Genomic DNA, 19,455 nt, shown 5'->3' with positions numbered 1-19,455 from the left:
TAGGAAGGGGCCAGGATGGGGGACATATATACCAGGATAGGGAACATATATACAGCAATGGAGACATATATACCTGGTTGGGGACATGTATACCAGGATGGGGACATATACCAAGATGGGAGACATATATACCAGTATTGGAAACATATATACCAGGATGGGGAACATAAATACTAGGATGGGAACATATATATCAGGATGGGGGATATAGTTACTAGAATGGGAGACATAGGTACTTGGAGGGGGGACATAATTAACAGAATGGAGGATATATTTACCAGGAAGGGTCCCACGATGGGAGACATATATACCAGGATGTTAACATACATACCAGGAAGAGGGACATATAGATTAAGCTGGAGGGACACATTTACCAGGAAGGGGGAAATTACTACATACTGAAGGGGGAGAGTTGGCAACACTTATTTCTTTATAGGAATTAGAATACTACAAGGGACCATATATCTAACCAACATATGGGGGGGAAGAAAGGTCCAAATTTTGCATCGGGACCCATCAGAGTTTAGTTACGCCGCTGGTGACCCAGGGTGAGGAAATAAGGAAAGGATACTATCTTTCTAGACTGGTACTGTTCCTCCACATTGATTACTGTGTCTATGCTGCTCTTCTGGCATCAACATTTGGTAGAGGTCATCATGTTACCACTGCACCTGAACAGCTGAAGCCTTCACATTGTGTCTTAGCTGAAACAAATATAGTTTGTTCTGCTCAGAGAGAATGTGCCACTCAGACAGAACGGGAAGGCTGCAGTGGCTGCTGATTGACTGCAGAGATCAAGTGATGACCCCTACCAGGTATTTATGCCAAGAGAGCAGCAGAAACACAGTACCCAGTGTCGAGGAGTATCCTTATGTTTATTTTATGCAATCCTGAGCACATTAAGAGAATGTTTGAAAGTAGTGGACAACCTCATATAATAGCATATGTACAAAACATTTTTTTTTTGTTATTGTGATTTAACCCACTAAACCTTACAAACTAGTGCAGGGGATTTACCTGAGTAGTAAAGATAATCATGGCTCATCTATCGGACTGTTTCCAAACAGTGGCTTTTTAAACCTTTTTGTTTATTTCGGGGGGAGTTAATATTTGCAAATTTCATGATAATGCTCCTGTATTTATGAGCTAATGAGAAAGACAATGCCAACATTTTGCATACTGACAAATGGATTTTTGGAAGATTGTAAATGAAAATGGGTAAATAGGACTTTATTTTCACTTGTACACTGACCAATGTTAATATTAATTATTATTGGCTTTTTCAGCTCCGTCCAAGTGCTACAGTGTATGAACTGGCAAAAAACTTCAATCTAGAGGTATCCATGTTTGAAAGACTGATCAGAATGAAAATTCCATACGTGTGCTTGGACTGTCAGGTAAGAGTTTTTATTGAAGATAACAGTAAGGGCTCTTCTCCACTTGCGTTAACAAATCCACAGCGACACTCGGCTACAAATGTGAGTCGAGTGTCCTGTGTATGATCTACGTGTCGTCTGCGTACGGTGTGTGTATTTTTGCTCACATAGAATCCGTTTGACATGCTACCATCATGCGGGTGCTATGTGAGTGTTTATGCATACCGCGTCAGACTGGCTACCGGAGGAATCTCCAGTAATACCAGGCCTGGCCGCGGTTACCTGCACTGAACCCCGGAGCTGTTACCTGAGCTCCAGAGATCTGCCTGATCTGTTTGCAGCTGTGCTGAACTGAACAGCAATCGCCGGGGAATCAATCACTCGGCGCTCGCTGTTCAGGCTGCACTCTGGAGCTCAGGTGATAACTCCGGAGTTCAGTGCAGGTAACCGCGGCCAGGCTGGTTTTACTGGAGATTCCTCCGGTAGCCAGTCTGACGCGGTATGCAAGTGTCAAGGATCCGTGTGACATGCGTATGCCATCTGTATGACATGCGCATGCCACCCGGATTCTGATTTTTTTTCTCGCTCCCATAGGATTGCATGGAGGTACGAGAGCTGAGACTCGGTGAAATCGCAGCATGCTGCGATTTCACCGAGAGCACGTGACATGTCGTAAAACATTTAGCAAGAGGACACGGCCTCATTGATTAACACTGGTGCGAGTAAGATCTGATTTTCTATCTGATCGCACTCGCACATAGAAATCGCAAGTGGAGAAGAGCCTTAAAGGGCAGGGTCGGACTGGGGTGTGAGGGGCCTACCAGGCAAATTGCCTCTAGGGGCCCACACTATGGCTACCATAAACGTTTTTATTAGTTGATCATTTTCGGCTTCTCTCTATGTCCTGTGCCTGCAGATAGCACAGGATTTCTTGTAGCTTCTTATTTATTGTAGTTGATAATGGAATCTATTATTTACATTCAGTTGCTGTTTTTCTTACACACGGACATTCCTTGTCCTAGGAAAACCACCGAGTCCATCAGCCAAACAATATTCAAAGAGAAGCAGAATGTTATCCAGCATCTTCACATGGAAAAGATTACTAAAATTAATCCAACTCCGCCGCCATCTATCCACCATATAGGGCAAGGGTGGGCAATTAATTTTCCCATGGGGCCGCATGAGAAATTGGGATTGGTTTAGAGGGCCGGACTAATATAATTACCTCAGTTCTACCCAATATACTACATCACTACACCCCCTCCATATACTACACCTGTAATAAACTACATCACTACACCCCCCATATACTACACCTGTATTATACTACATCACTACACCCCCTCCATATACTACACCTGTAATAAACTACATCGCTACACCCCCCATATACTACACCTGTATTATACTACATCACTACACCCCCTCCATATACTACACCTGTAATAAACTACACCACTACACCCCTATATACTATACCTGTATTATACTACACTCCCTCCATATACCTGTAATATACTACACCCCCATATACACCTGTATTATACTACACCACTATATAATACACCTCCGATATACTACATCATTACACCCCATATACTACACCTGTAATATACTACACCTCCATATAGCACACCTGTAATATACTACAACTCCATATAGTACACCTGTAATATAGTACACCCCCATATAGTACACCTGTAATATACTACAACTCCATATAGTACACCTGTAATATACTACATCACTACACCCCTATATACACCTGTAATATACTACATCACTACACCCCTATATACACCTGTAATATACTACATCACTACACCCCTATATACACCTGTAATATACTACATCACTACACCCCTATATACTATACCTGTATTATACTACACTCCCTCCATATACCTGTAATATACTACACCCCCATATACACCTGTATTATACTACACCACTATATAATACACCTCCGATATACTACATCATTACACCCCATATACTACACCTGTAATATACTACACCTCCATATAGCACACCTGTAATATACTACATCACTACATCCCATATAGCACACCTGTAATATACTACAACTCCATATAGTACACCTGTAATATACTACATCACTACACCCCTATATACACCTGTAATATACTACATCACTACACCCCTATATACACCTGTAATATACTACATCACTACACCCCATATACTACACCTGTAATATACTACACCTCAATATAGCACACCTGTAATATACTACACCTCCATATAGTACACCTGTAATATACTACACCTCAATATAGCACACCTGTAATATACTACACCTCCATATAGCACACCTGTAATATACTACATCACTACACCCCTATATAGCACACCTGTAATATACTACACCTCCATATAGCACACCTGTAATATACTACACCTCAATATAGCACACCTGTAATATACTACACCTCCATATAGCACACCTGTAATATACTACATCACTACACCCCTATATAGCACACCTGTAATATACTACACCTCCATATAGTACACCTGTAATATACTACACCTCAATATAGCACACCTGTAATATACTACACCTCCATATAGTACACCTGTAATATACTACACCTCAATATAGCACACCTGTAATATACTACACCTCCATATAGCACACCTGTAATATACTACATCACTACACCCCTATATAGCACACCTGTAATATACTACACCTCCATATAGCACACCTGTAATATACTACACCTCCATATAGCACACCTGTAATATACTACACCTCCATATAGCACACCTGTAATATACTACATCACTACACCTCCATATAGCACACCTGTAATATACTACACCTCCATATAGCACACCTGTAATATACACCTCCATATAGCACACCTGTAATATACTACACCTCCATATAGTACACCTGTAATATACTACATCACTACACCCCTATATACACCTGTAATATACTACATCACTACACCCCTATATACACCTGTAATATACTACATCACTACACCCCTATATACACCTGTAATATACTACACCTCAATATAGCACACCTGTAATATACTACACCTCCATATAGTACACCTGTAATATACTACACCTCAATATAGCACACCTGTAATATACTACACCTCCATATAGCACACCTGTAATATACTACACCTCCATATAGCACACCTGTAATATACACCTCCATATAGCACACCTGTAATATACTACACCTCCATATAGTACACCTGTAATATACTACATCACTACACCCCTATATACACCTGTAATATACTACATCACTACACCCCTATATACACCTGTAATATACTACATCACTACACCCCTATATACACCTGTAATATACTACATCACTACACCCCTATATACACCTGTAATATACTACATCACTACACCCCTATATACACCTGTAATATACTACATCACTACACCCCTATATACACCTGTAATATACTACACCTCAATATAGCACACCTGTAATATACTACACCTCCATATAGTACACCTGTAATATACTACACCTCAATATAGCACACCTGTAATATACTACACCTCCATAGAGCACACCTGTAATATACTACACCTCCATATATTACACCTGTAATATACTACACCTCCATATAGCACACCTGTAATATACTACACCTCCATAGAGCACACCTGTAATATACACCTCCATATAGCACACCTGTAATATACTACACCTCCATATAGCACACCTGTAATATACTACACCTCCATAGAGCACACCTGTAATATACACCTCCATATAGCACACCTGTAATATACTACACCTCCATATAGTACACCTGTAATATACTACACCTCCATATAGCACACCTGTAATATACTACACCTCCATATAGCACACCTGTAATATACTACACCTCCATATAGCACACCTGTAATATACTACACCTCCATATAGCACACCTGTAATATACTACATCACTATACCCCCATATACTACACCACTATATACACCTCCATATAGCACACCTGTAATATAATACACCTGCACCCCCATATCACACACACTACACCCCATACAGCCTGCACCCCCATATCACACACACTACACCCCCATATGTCACACACCCTGCCCACATATCTCACCCTGCCTGTACCCCAACTTACCCCTCTCAAACACTCTGCACCCCTTCACATCCTTTTGTCAGTCTGCAGCCCTCATATGCCACTCACCCTGTAGCTCCATCTTCCCTCATATGCACTCACCCTGCAGCCCCCCCCCCCCCTCATGTTACCTCTTTTCTTATTACCAGTCATCATGTGTCCACATCTCCTTCAGCATTCAGCATGTCTTGCTTTCTCCCCGGCAATCCTGTCTCCTCCCACACAGTCACATGGGCGTGACATCATCGCAGGTCCTGGAAGATGAATTATTCCGTCTGCTCTGCTGTGCTGCTCCTTCTCCTGCACTGACTGTGCGGACCTGCACAGGATCTCTCCCTACTCGGCATGCTGCAGCCCGGCTCCACTGCACCTGCTGAAGACGGGCGGGCCGGTCACAGAGAGCAGGCGGGCCGGATGTGGCCCGCGGGCCGCCCGTTGCCCAGGTCTGATATAGGGTCTGCCCTAACTGACTTGGGAAATCCCCTATAGAGTCAGTATGTGGCGGTGTGGAGCATTACCCTCCATACACTCTTCCACGTGGAGACTGGTAAATTCTCTTCTCTTTTCACCTTCACACTTTACAAAATTAGCAGGTAATGATCGGCCCCCAGTGTCTATACTGGATGTGACCAGTCATTCTGTGGGGACAGAGGCCATAAAAGCCACAATATGGTTTCCACATTAATGTTACATGTTGGATAAACCCTTTACTAGTCCTGTGTATTCTGACAATACTGCTCTATAGGCAGATCATGTATTGTTTTTTCTCTCTCCTGTACTATCATCACATATAGAGTATAGAGACCGCCCTGATGAGTAATTACATATAACCTAAGATACTGATACTAACACTGGGGGTACAGGATAATGACACTGGGGGTACAGGATAATGACACTGGGAGTACAGGATAATGACATTGACACTGGGGGTACAAAATAATGACACTGACACTGGGGGTACAGGATAATGACACTGACACTGGGGGTACAGGATAATGACACTGACACTGGGGGTACAGGATAATGACACTGACACTGGGGGTACAAGATAATGACACTGACACTGGGGGTACAGGATAATGACACTGACACTGGGGTACAGGATAATGACACTGACACTGGGGGTACAGGATAATGACACTGACACTGGGGGTACAGGATAATGACAATGACACTGGGGGTACAGGATAATGACACTGACACTGGGGGTACAGAATAATGACACTGACACTGGGGGTACAGAATAATGACACTGACACTGGGGGTACAGGATAATGACACTGACACTGGGGGTACAGGATAATGACACTGACACTGGGGGTACAGGATAATGACACTGGGGGTACAGGATAATGACACTCGGGGTACAGGATAATGACATTGACACTGGGGGTACAGGATAATGACGCTTGATACTCGGTACAGGATAAGACACTTGGAATACAGGATAATTACTCTGTTCTTTTACTCGGCACCCAGCTTTTCTATGTTCTGATCGCCATCTTTTCTTCAGCACCTAGCTTTCCCATGATAACAGAGAATGGGAAAGCTGGAATCTGGGGAGCTGAGGACAAGATGGATATCAGAACATAGGAAAGCTGGGTGATGAGGAAAAGAGCCTCTTTCTCTCAGCTCAGCACCCAGCTTTCCCAATCCCATCCCATGCCCTGCACCCCCCCCAAATCACACACACCCAGCACCCCCCAAATCACACACCCAGCACCCCCCAAATCACACACACCCTGCACCCCCCAAATCACACACACCCAGCACCCCCCAAATCACACACACCCTGCATCCCCAAATCACACACCCTGCCCCCCAGATCACACACAACCTGCAACCCCAAATCACACTCACACAGCACCCCTAAATCACACACATACTCAGCACCCTCATGTCCTGCATATCTCACACAGCCAGGCTGTACTCCGAATTACCCCCCTCTCAAACACAGTGAAACCCCATTTCCCACACACCCTGTATCACTTAACAACCCTCTGTCACAGTGTGGACCCCCCATATGCCACTCACCCACCCTCCCCCCAAGCTCCCCTCCTCATTACCACATCTTCTCGGTCTGCTCAGCATCTCCGGCCCGGCTCCTCCCACACGGTCACATGAGCATGAGTCATTGCAGGTCCTAGCACTAGATTAAGTTTCTTCCTCTCGGCAGCAGCTTGTGCTCTGCCCCTGCCGTGCTGCTGCTCATAAGCTCCGGAGCGCCCTCCAGGTCAGGAGCGCCCCCTCTGCCCCCGTGTAGCCACTGGCGCTGTCATAATCTGTCGGCAGCCTGCAGTGCATACAGCATTGTCACCTGCGGCGGCCCACAGGTCATTATAATACACCCGGCGGGGGCCCCTACAGGCTGCCGGGGACAGCTTAGTGTGGAGTCAAGGTCGGGGCCTACCGGGAGTTTCCCCGCTACCCCGCCACGCCAGACCGACGCTGGTAAAGAGGTTTAATCCTTTCCTTCTGGCTATTGTTTAAAGATGTGTTGCAACCGAGACAGGGCAGCCGTTAGCTCCAATAAAAATCTCTGTTAAAATCAGCCGCTGCACTCCTCCAGCAGGTAGAAGATCCCTTCTTCTGTACACTTGTAAACAAGATAAGAGGATAGGCATTTGATGATAACTGTGCTGTTCTAATGGATGAAAGGATCCACACACCTAGTTTATTCTCTTAGTTTTATTACGCGTATCTGGCTCAAACTGAGTCCTTTTTCAAATTAAATTATAGCTATCTGTAGTTTGATTTGACAAAAGGCTCTGTTCGAGCAAGAAACACATAATAAAACTATTTGAATCTACGCTACCAGGATTGTGAAACCTTTCACCCTATATAGCGTCACAGTCATCATCAAACACCTATCCTCCTATCTTTACTTCCAATTCATAACTTAGTACCTATGCCAAGCGTGAACCCAGATAATTATTAGTTTCATTTTTTTTCAACTGAAGGTATTTTGATTTAATTGAAAATATTGTTCAGAAATATTTATTAGAATAGTAAGAACATATACAGTGAGGAAAATAATGAAGATGAAGCTGCAGCCACATACTTAGTATGACTAAGGACATATGATTCTGTTCGAAATGTGTACTGGCTGACATGAGGCTCATCTCTGTACATTTTTGGAACCTGCTTTTAATATGAAAGTCAGGAAATGAGGGGCAAGCTAGTGATGGCATCCCTGGCATGAATGCTGCAGGTGGAGCCAGAGCCATTATAGAGCCTGACTGGCTTATTTCTCTTCCTCCCCTGGTGAGCATTAGAAGAAACGCATAGGGAGCGTCTTTAGGGAGCCTCGTCATCATGGTGGTCCATCAAGAGGGTATTGTGTGGCTTCATCACTAGCCCCCCTCATTTGCTGAGTTTAAAGGCCCCGATCACCTTTGCATGGGACATTTACACAACCTCTGTATACCGGTGAGATTGCTCCAATTTTCCATTCTTCATTTCTGCTAATTTGGACAGTGGACTTGCCAAACCTAATTATTGACCCACTGTCATCTCAATTTTGATGAGTAATCATTGGCATTTGGGTTATATGAATGACAGCTCTAATGAGCAATATTTTTGTCTGTCTTTCATGTTGTGTGTGTTTTCCTATGGCTTTTTTAACTGATTAATTAATAGCTAGGTTTTAGTTGTACACTACAGGCTGAGAAATTTGATTACAAATTGATTGTATCATCAGTAAGGATTGCTGGGAAACCCCACTACTTAAACCAAAAGGGGAGTGGGTACAAAGCAGCTGCAACTGACATGTACTGCAATGAGCTGCTGGCAACAAAAACTGACATGAACTCATTAAGCGCCAAAAGAATGGAAACTTTGTTTAAATGTAGAATCTCATTTGGGAATTAGAGGCTCCAGTTAGTAACACACTACATGGATTGCCTGAAAGGGCGGATTAATGGGGTTATGTGTCGCAAGATTTTGGCCAACAAACTCCTTCTCTCAGTAAGTGCATTGAAGATGGGTCGTGGTTGGATCTTCCAACATGACAATGATCTGAAAAACACAGCCAGGGCAACTCAGGAGTGGCTCTCTAAGAAGCATTTCAAGGTCCTGGAGTGACCTAGCCAGTCTCCAGACATGAACCCAATAAAAAATCTTTGGAGGGAGCTGAAACTCAATGTTGTTCAGCGACAGCCCGAAATGTGAAACATCTGAAGAAGATCTGTATGTAGGAGTGGACTAAAATCCCTGCTGCAGTGTGGGCAAACCTAGTCAAGAACTATAGGAAACATCTGAGCTCTGTAATTGCAAACAAAGGTTTCTGTACCAAATATTAAGTTCCGTTTTTCTATTGTATCATATACTTATTTCATGCAATAAAATGCCAATTAATTATTGAAAAAAATCATACAATGGGACTTTCTGGGGGGGTTTTTTTGTTACTTTTTTATTCTGTGTGTCACAGTTGAAGTGTACCACTGATAAAAATTACAGAGACCTCTCCATTCTTTGTTGATGGGAAAGTGTATCAAATGCGTTTTTTCCCTACCTTGCATATTAATTTGTAGAGCAATTACCTTTACATAATATGTTCTTTCATAAAGTAATATATAGTATTTTTTATTTTAAAAATCATGTAAAGGTCTCCTCATGGGACTTAAAGGGAATATGTCACCACATTTGACCTATCTAAACTATTAATATGGGCATACAGGTTATAGGATGCTGAAAAAAGCTATACCTGTCTGCCTCATATCAGAAGCCTTGTTATTGAAATATCATCTTTTATCACTTTATGTATATGAACTTTTCCAGGATAAGGGGCGGATGCTGCCTGGAAAATAGACGGAGTGTTACCAGTGTGATGGCCGGTCTCTGCTCTCAGTGCAGAACTATATGTGATTATAACTGACACTTCTGCAGGTTCCTCTCAGCTTCATCTTCCATCTCACAAACAGTATTAAGAAGACCCCAGTGAGCTGCAAAAAATGTGTTTGCAAGAACTCAGATTTCATTTCTCCTGTTCTGTTTCAGTTACTTGTTTCACACTGCTAATGCCCCTTTTATTTAAAATACGTTGTTACATAGTTACATAGTTACTAAGGTTGAAAAAAGACCTAGGTCATTGCAGTTCAACCTTCCTCCACCAGTTCTACATTTGGTCACAAAGTCATTTATAACCAACAATGTTGTATGTACTGAGGAAATCATCCAGCCCTTTTTTGAAAGCTGTTATAGTATCTGCCATTACTACCTCCTGTAGTAGGGAATTCCACAGTCTGACTGCTCTAACTGTAAAGAACCCTTTCCTATTTAGCTGCCGGAATCGCTTTTCTTCCACTCGCAGTGAGTGCCCCCTGGTCCTTAGTATTGTCTTCGGAAGAAATAAGTCATGTGCCAGTCCTATATATTGACCACACATGTATTTATACATATAAATGAGATCTCCTCTGAGACGTCTTTTTTCTAAGCTAAACATATCTAACTTTTTCAACCTGTCATCATATGGGAGGCCTTCCAATCCTTGTAATAGTCTAGTTGCCCGCCTTTGAACTGCCTCTAACTTCTGAATGTCCTTTTTAAAATGTGGAGCCCAAAACTGAATCCCATATTCCAGATGTGGCCTTACAAGTGATTTATAGAGGGGTAACAATACGTTGGGATCCCGGGATCTAATCTCTCTTTTTATACACCCTAGAATCTTGTTTGCTTTTGCAGCTGCTGCCTGACATTGAGTGCTGCTTCTCAGCTTATTTGTAATGAGAATACCCAAGTCCTTCTCCTGTTCTGTAGTCCCGAGTTTACTTCCATTTAATGTATACGCAGTTATAGGATTACTCCGTCCTAGGTGCATTACTTTACATTTATCAACATTAAATCTCATTTGCCAAGTATCTGCCCATTCTGACATCTTATCCAGATCTTTTTGTAATATTGTACTATCCAGGTCAGTTTTTAATATCCTACATAGTTTGGTGTCATCAGCAAAGACTGACACTTTACTATCAATCCCATCCACAAGGTCATTAATAAAGAGATTAAAAAGAATTGGTCCTAGCACAGATCCCTGCGGTACCCCACTGCTGACTATAGCCCATTTAGAGAATGTTCCATTTATGACTACTCTTTGTTTCCTATCTTTTAGCCAATTCCTTACCCAGTTGCATATAGTTTCCCCTAGTCCTTGCTTCTGGAGCTTTAGTATAAGGCTATTATGTGGTACAGTATCAAATGCCTTTGCAAAGTCCAAATAAATCACATCAGCTGCATTACCAATATCCAGGTTTGCACTTACCCCCTCATCGAACCCCAACAGGTTGGTTAGACACGATTTATCTATCATGAATCCATGCTGTTTGTCAGTTATTATATTATTTTCTGCAACATATTTTTGCATGTCATCCCTTAAAATGCCCTCAAAAACTTTCCATACTACTGATGTCAGGCTTACTGGACGGTAGTTGCCTGGATCTACCCTCTTACCTGTCTTAAATATCGGTACCACATCAGCAATCCTCCAATCCTGAGGCACCAACCCTGTTACAAGCGAGTCTAAAAAGATGAGATACAGCGGTCTGTCAATTACAGAGCTCAATTCCCTCAATATTCGTGGATGAATGCCATCTGGCCCTGGGGATTTGTCAATGTTTAATTTACTCCAACGTAGGCATACTTCTTCTTATGTTAAATTAATTATATCGGGTGGTGAACTTTGATTTTTCACTTGTTGAATGATGCCTGGTACAGTCAGTTCCTTGGTGAACACAGATGAGAAATGCCTATTTAATATCTCAGTCTTTTGTTTGTCCTCTATAACTAACTTGTTGTGGAGACAGAGTTATCTTCCAGGCAGTATCCACCCCATAGCCTGGAAGAGCTCATTTGTATAAAGTGCTAAAACAATGATTTATCCACAAAATGCTTCTGATATGAGGCATACAGGTATGACTATTTACTGCATTCTATAAGCTGTATGCCCATATTAACAGTATAAAATGTTAAAAGTGGTGACATATTCCCTTTAACCCCTTAACGACCCATGACGTACTAGATACGTCATGGATCGTGTGCCGGTAAGCCCCGCCCCCTGCCGCCGGCAGGCGGCGGCGAGACGCGCACATATCAGCTGTTATCAACAGCTGATATGTGTGCCTGCTAGCCGCGGGTGGAATTGCTTCCACCCGCGGCCATTAACCCCTTACATTTCGCTGCCAAAGTCTTGGCAGCGATATGTATATGGGCGCCGCCATGACAGTGACTTACCCCGCCCCCACCGAAAGTCACGTGACATGATCACGTGACTTTCGGCGGTTGCCATGGTAGCACAGGGTCATGTGATGACGCCTGTAGCTAACATGAGTCACTTCCTCTCAATGCCGGAATACAGCCGGCATTGAAAGTGAAGCAGCAAATCTGCAGTTCTCAGCTCTGTAGCTGAGATCTGCAGATAGTGCAAAGCGATCGGATTGCTGATCGCAATAGCCCCCTAGGGGGACTAGTAAAATAAAAAAAAAAGTTAAAAAAAAAAGTTTTAAGAAATTAAAAAAAAATAAAAAAACCTAAAAGTTCAAATCACCCCCCTTTCACCCCATTGAAAATTAAAGGGTTAAAAAAATAAAAAATACACACATATTTGGTATCGCCACGTTCAGAAATGCCCGATCTATCAAAATATAAAATCAATGAATCTGATCAGTAAACGGCGTAGCGGCAAAAAAATTCCAAACGCCAAAATTACGTTTTTTAGTCGCCGCAAATTTTGCGCAAAATGCAATAACAGGCGATCAAAACGTAGCATCTGCGCAAAAATGGTACCGTTAAGAACGTCAGGTCGAGACGCAAAAAATAAGCAATCACTGAGCCTCAGATCCTGAAAAATGAGAACGCTACGGGTTTTGGAAAATGGCGCAAAACGTGCGCCACGTTTTTCGGACAAGCTTGTGAATTTTTTTTAACCCCTTAGATACAAGTAAACCTATACATGTTTGGTGTCTACAAACTCGCACCGACCTGAGGCATCATACCCACACATCAGTTTTACCATATAGTGAACACGGTGAATAAAATATCCCAAAAACTATTGTACAATCCCACTTTTTTTGCAATTTTTCCGCACTTGGTATTTTTTGCCGTTTTCCAGTACACTATATGGTAAAACTTATGGTTTCATTTAAAAGTACAACTCGTCCCGCAAAAAACAAGCCCTCATATGGCAAGATTGATGGAAAAATAAAAACGTTACGCCTCTCGGAAGAAGGGGAGCAAAAAACAAAAACGCAAAAACGGAAAGTGCCCGGGGGCTGAAGGGGTTAAAACATAAGCCCACAAAATTGAATAAAGCAAAAAAAAAATATTGCTTTTAAAAGAATATTTTAAATTCATGATCTTAAAAATATTTACATACTATTTATCTATACAATAAAACTAACTTATTGATGGTAAAGGGAATTAAATAATGCCCTCTTAAAGGGAATTTGTCAGAAGGATCAACCCTCCTAAACCATCTTTGTAGGCATGCACGTAATAGAAAGTTGAATACAATCAGGGTCGGCCTTAGCCTGAATGGCGCCCTGTGCAAAACTGCCCTTTGGTGCCCCCCTCCTGATTTTTTTTACCCAGTTTCCCAGGAAACAAACGAGGACAGGAGGCCATTTTTTTTTATATCCTAATAAAATTGATCTCTTCAAATGTATAATGAATTACAAATTTGTGCTGGAGAATCTGCACCTCAAATCCACCACGTCTGATCTCGTTTTTTTAGAGGTCTTCCAATTTCAACCATTTATGCCGTATCCATGGATATTACACCCCACCCCAGCTCCGACTCCACCCCTCAAGCCCTCCACTCTCACCACCATTGTTGGAAAAACGTGTGTTTGTGTATATATACATGGCCAAAAGTGATAGCACCTTTGAAGTTGTTCCAGAAAATAAAGCATTTCTCTTAGAAAATTAATAATAGACCCCCTACACCTCCCCTCTCCATAATATACTCTCTACACCGCCCCTTTCCATAATCTCTCTCCCACACTGCCCCTATTTATAATATTCCCCCACACACTGCCCCTCAGTGTACCCCCACACGATATCCCTGTGTATAATATCCCTACACACTGCCCCTCTGTAAGATATCCCACACACACACACACTGCTCCTCTGTATAATATCCCCCCAAACACACTGCTCCTCAGTGTAATATCCCCCACACACTGCACCTCTGTATAATATCCCCCCACACACTGCACCTCAGTATACTATCCCCCCACACACACACTGCACCTCAGTATACTATCCCTACACACACACTGCTCCTCAGTATAATATCCCCCACACACTACTTCTCTGTATAATATCCACCACACACAATGCCCCTCTGCATAATACCCCCACACACACTGGTCTTCTGTATAATATCCGCACATACACACTGCTCCTCTGTATAATATCCCCCCACACACTGCTCCTCTGTTTAGTATCCCCCCACACACTGTTTATCAATATAATATCCCCCACACACACTGTTCCTCTGTATAATATTCTCCCACACCCACTGCTCCTCTGTATAATATCCTCCCACACACTGCTCCTCTGTATAATATCCTCCCACACACTGCTCCTCTGTATATCTGCCCACAAACACTGCTCCTCAATATATCCCCCTCCACACACTGCTCCTCTGTATAATGTCCTTACACGTACACTGCTCCTCTGTAAATACCAACACACACTGCCCATTTGTATAATATCCCACACACTGCTCCTCTGTGTAGCATCCTCCGCACACACACACACACACACACACACACACACACACTGCTCCTCTATATATCCCCCACACCCTGCCACTCTGTATAATATACACACACACCTTGACCCTCTGTGTAATATCCCTCATGTACGCTGCCCCTTTGTACACTATCCACCACACAAGCTGCCCCTCTTTATATATATATGCTCACACACACACAACAATGCTCCTCTGTATATCACCCCACACACACTACCCCTCTGTATACTATCCCCCACACACATTGTCTCTCTGTATAATATCCTCCTGGTATATATGTCCAAATCCTGGTATATATGTCTGCATTCTGGGCTTTTCCTGGTATGCATGTTCCCATCCTGGTTTATTGTTCCGTTCCCTTCCTAGCATAAATGTCCTCTTCCAGGTATATATGTCCCCATCCAGGGACCCTCCTGGTATGCATGTCCCCATCCCAGTTTATTTGTCCCTATCCTGGTATATATGTCCAATCCTGGGAACCTCCTGGTATGAATATCCAACTCCTGGGCACATTCTTGTATATATGTCCCCATCCTGGTTTCTGTCCCCTTCTTGGTATATATGTCCTCCTCCTAGTATATATGTTCCCATCCTGGTTTATTTGTCCCTTTCCCAGCATATATATCCCCATCCTAGACTCCTCCTGATGTATATATGTTCCCCTCCTGGGTACATTCTGGTATATATGTCCCCATCCTGGTTTTTATCCCCTTCCTGGTATATATCTCCTCCTTCTTGTGTATATGTGCCTTTCCTGGGTTTCTCCTCATATATTTGTCTACTGCAAAAAGAAAAAAAAAACAAAAGATTTTACTCACCCTCCCCGGCTCCCACGTTCTGCAGCGTCCTCTCTGAGCTGCGATGCTTTTCAGCTGGATGTGTCCCCTCCACACATCCAGCTAAAGCAAGGCAGGGGCTGGAGTCAGCATCCCCCCCCCCGCGGCTGGAGTGAGCGCCCCCCCCCCCGCGGCTGGAGCCAGTGCCCCGCCACCCCCCGCGGCTGGGGTCAGCGTCCCCCCCCCGCCCCCTGCAGCTGGAGTCAGTCCCAACCCCCGCAGCTGGAGTCAGCACCCCCCTGCCCCCCGCGGCTGAAGTCAGCGGCCCCCCTGCCCCCTGCGGCTGGAGTCAGCAGCCCCCCCATGCCTCCCGCGACTGGAGTCAGCGCCCCCCCCAGCCCCCCGCGGCTGGTGTCAGCAGTTCCCCCACCACCCCCAGCAATCTTCAGCTCAGAGCGCCTACCTCTCCCTGCCGGATGCCGCACGCTCGCCAGCTCTGCATTGCCCGCAGCACTGTGATGAGGTGCAGAGTCATGACCTCATCACATTGGACTGCGGGATGAAGCGCCACCTTTCTGCTCTGCTCTGCTCCATTCACAGTGCCTCCCCCACCGCATGGCTAATTTGCATGCGATGCCTTAAAAGGACTTTGCATGCATGCACCTTAGCACCTTAGTCATGTGCAGACTGCAGTCATGGCTAAAGCGACACCGCCGGGCCCCTCTGCTGCAACTGTGACTGGGGCTCGGTGAACATGGTGGGCCCGGCTGGCCAGGGGCTACATAAAGCTGAGTAATTAACCGGTGGTGGTTACAGTAAAAACGCAGTACTGGGACCGGAGGAGCCAGGAAATTTACGACTTCTTACCTCTCTGCTGCCCCCCCCCTAAAGCATGGCCGTCGGCGCCCTGTGCGACCGCACAAGTCGCCCATGCCTAAAGCCGGCCATGAATACAATGATACCTTGATATCTGCGATTTCATGTCTTACAAGAAATCCACATTTTAGAAATCCACATTTTTCTTAATATGTAAATGAGCTGTTAAGATTTATGGGCTGGACACACATCTACCTGAGAATTTGCCTCTAGAGTATATTTTAAATAAAAGGGGCATTGCTAGTATGAGATATGTAATGACAGTCTGCTATTCACATCTAACTGCAAAGCTCGAGGAGGAGGGACAGTACAGCGGAACTCAGCTTTGTCTCATAACAAACAAATCTACAAGTGTACAAGCATCTCTCCTCTCATGGTGCTGCCAGCTCTGCCTATAACTAACACTTCTTCAGCTTTTTTTCTTCAGTCAGTGTAGAGGAAGCAGCAGTACAGCTGAGTTGACAGCAATATGAAAGGAGAGCTACATCTTCAGTTGTGTTTGTAATAAGACAAAGTTTAGGGCTGCTCTACTATTCTTCCAAGACTGGCTGTTTGAGAGATGGAAGCTGAAACAATCTTAGTTGTAATCATACTCACCACTGCTGAATTGTGTTACTGTCACAATGCCACTGTTCATGATCACCTGGCAGCTCTAAAAATGGCTACCAAGAACAGGTTTGGCACTCTGTTTACCATAACCCAGGCGTTGCCCTGGCCTTCACCCTTTAACTCCTATAAAGGGATCTTAAAATACACAGACTGTGCTGGGGCCAGAGTCACAAAAACTGTCAACAAGAATATTCAGTCCGTGTTGGTACAAAATCATTAGGCAGGAAAATCGTTAGTAAACAAGCCACAGTTAGAAAAGGAATATCCACTAAGACATATGAATGAGCTGAGATATAAGCAAAAGCTAGGTAGGCTATAAGTGGCAGTGGGAACTGCTTCCAGACTGAGCAGAGGCACAAGACTCAGGGGTAAAACAGGGATACTGAATAGTTGCCCTTTATCAGCCAACGAACAAAGTGGAATAAAGGGGACAGGCATCGGCACAGATGTCACAGTTAGTTGTAATTGCTCACAGCACTGTAGTGAGATCAGGAGAAATTGTCAGTCATTATATGTCTCACACTGGTAATACCCCCTTTCATTTATAATATGCTCTGGATTCTTAGCGATCTATCTTTAGCCATAGATTTTAACAACTCATTGATATATTTAAAAAAAGTGGATCTTTTAGAATAATACATTGACAAGCAAACAGATTGTTACCCTTTTGCTTGACATGTACTTGAGATTGCAAATACTAAGGTATCATTTTATTCAACTTTCTATGACCTGTATGCCCATATATGGCTTGGGAGGGTTGATCCTTCTGAGAGTTCACTTTAACTATGTGGACACTTAAAGGTTTTTGCTATATAATCTTAGAGCAGCATAATATAAGTCAAGAAAGCTTGATTTCAGCGATGTATCACTTACTGAACTGCTTGGTGCAGTTTTGATAGAATCCTTGTTTGTCTGATGTAGCAGAGCTAAGATTTCTGGGCTGTGTATATCTCCGCCCTCACACCTGATTGGCAGCTTCCAGTGTCCACTGTGAATTGTCAGTAAAGGTGTTAATAGGTCCTCTTCACACTCTGTGCAAACACAAACGTTTTGCACTGTCCCTGGCGTTCGTCCATGTGTGTATGCTCTGTGTGCTGTTTGTGTGCTATCCATTTGACATCTGTATAGCACACGGACAGCACAAACTTGTATACTTACCTGTCTTTGGTGCTCTTGTCTTCGATGCGTTGTCACACTTGCTTCCGGGTCCGCAGTCAGTGTAGTGAATATTCATGACCATAATGAGCGGATCCCAGAAGCAACTGCAGCACCAGAGACATTTAAGTATAAAAATACACACATCAGTGTGCAGTCCGTGTGACATCCATGCTGTCAGCAGAAAACAGATATGTGTAACGCCTGCCTGGATCAACAGACTCAGGGGGGGTGTAATGGACAGACTAGAGGGAAGCCACTCACCAAGCAGGACCCCCAGAACCCTGAAACCCTTTAACCCCTATACAGGAATTTGGAATTACACAGGGCCCTGGAGATCACTACCTGTGGAAGGCAGCAGTCCGATGAGAGTAGTCGTCAGGCAGGGTCAAACCAGGAATAGCAGAACAGGGATAGAATCGGCAGACAAGGACGTAATCAGAAAACGTAGCAGAGGTCAAATCCGGATCGGGCAGCGAGGTACAAAAACAGCAGGCAGAAGGGTAGTCAGAAAACACGCAGAAGTCAGCATACAGGAATCACAAAACAGAATAGGGCGGACCAGGAGCCAGGAAATCAGAACTATCTCTGGCAGTGGTCATGTGACAGGAGGGGTAATAAGAAGGGTGTGGTGTCTTCCCATTGGCTGTAGCTGAACGCTGGCAACTTCAGCTGGAAGACACACGCCACCCACAGTCAGCCAGCGGTACTGCAGATCCCAAGATAACCCAGCCCAATGGATGATCGGAGCCTGCGCCCA

The 19,455-nt window shown here is 43.8% G+C and overlaps 1 protein-coding gene across 1 annotated transcript in view; it reads left to right on the top strand.

The window, feature by feature from the left end:
* LOC142243895 (NFX1-type zinc finger-containing protein 1-like) overlaps positions 1 to 19,455 on the top strand; it is a 267,452-nt gene that overhangs the window by 215,996 nt on the left and 32,001 nt on the right. The window contains exon 11 of the mRNA XM_075316092.1: positions 1,287 to 1,397. Coding sequence (XP_075172207.1) covers positions 1,287 to 1,397 — 111 coding nt within the window. The remainder of the gene's footprint in view (positions 1 to 1,286; positions 1,398 to 19,455) is intronic.

Source organism: Anomaloglossus baeobatrachus, chromosome 6, assembly GCF_048569485.1.
Source record: "Anomaloglossus baeobatrachus isolate aAnoBae1 chromosome 6, aAnoBae1.hap1, whole genome shotgun sequence".
Taxonomy (NCBI): Eukaryota; Metazoa; Chordata; class Amphibia; order Anura; family Aromobatidae; genus Anomaloglossus; species Anomaloglossus baeobatrachus.
This window is presented reverse-complemented; position numbering and strand designations above follow the sequence as displayed.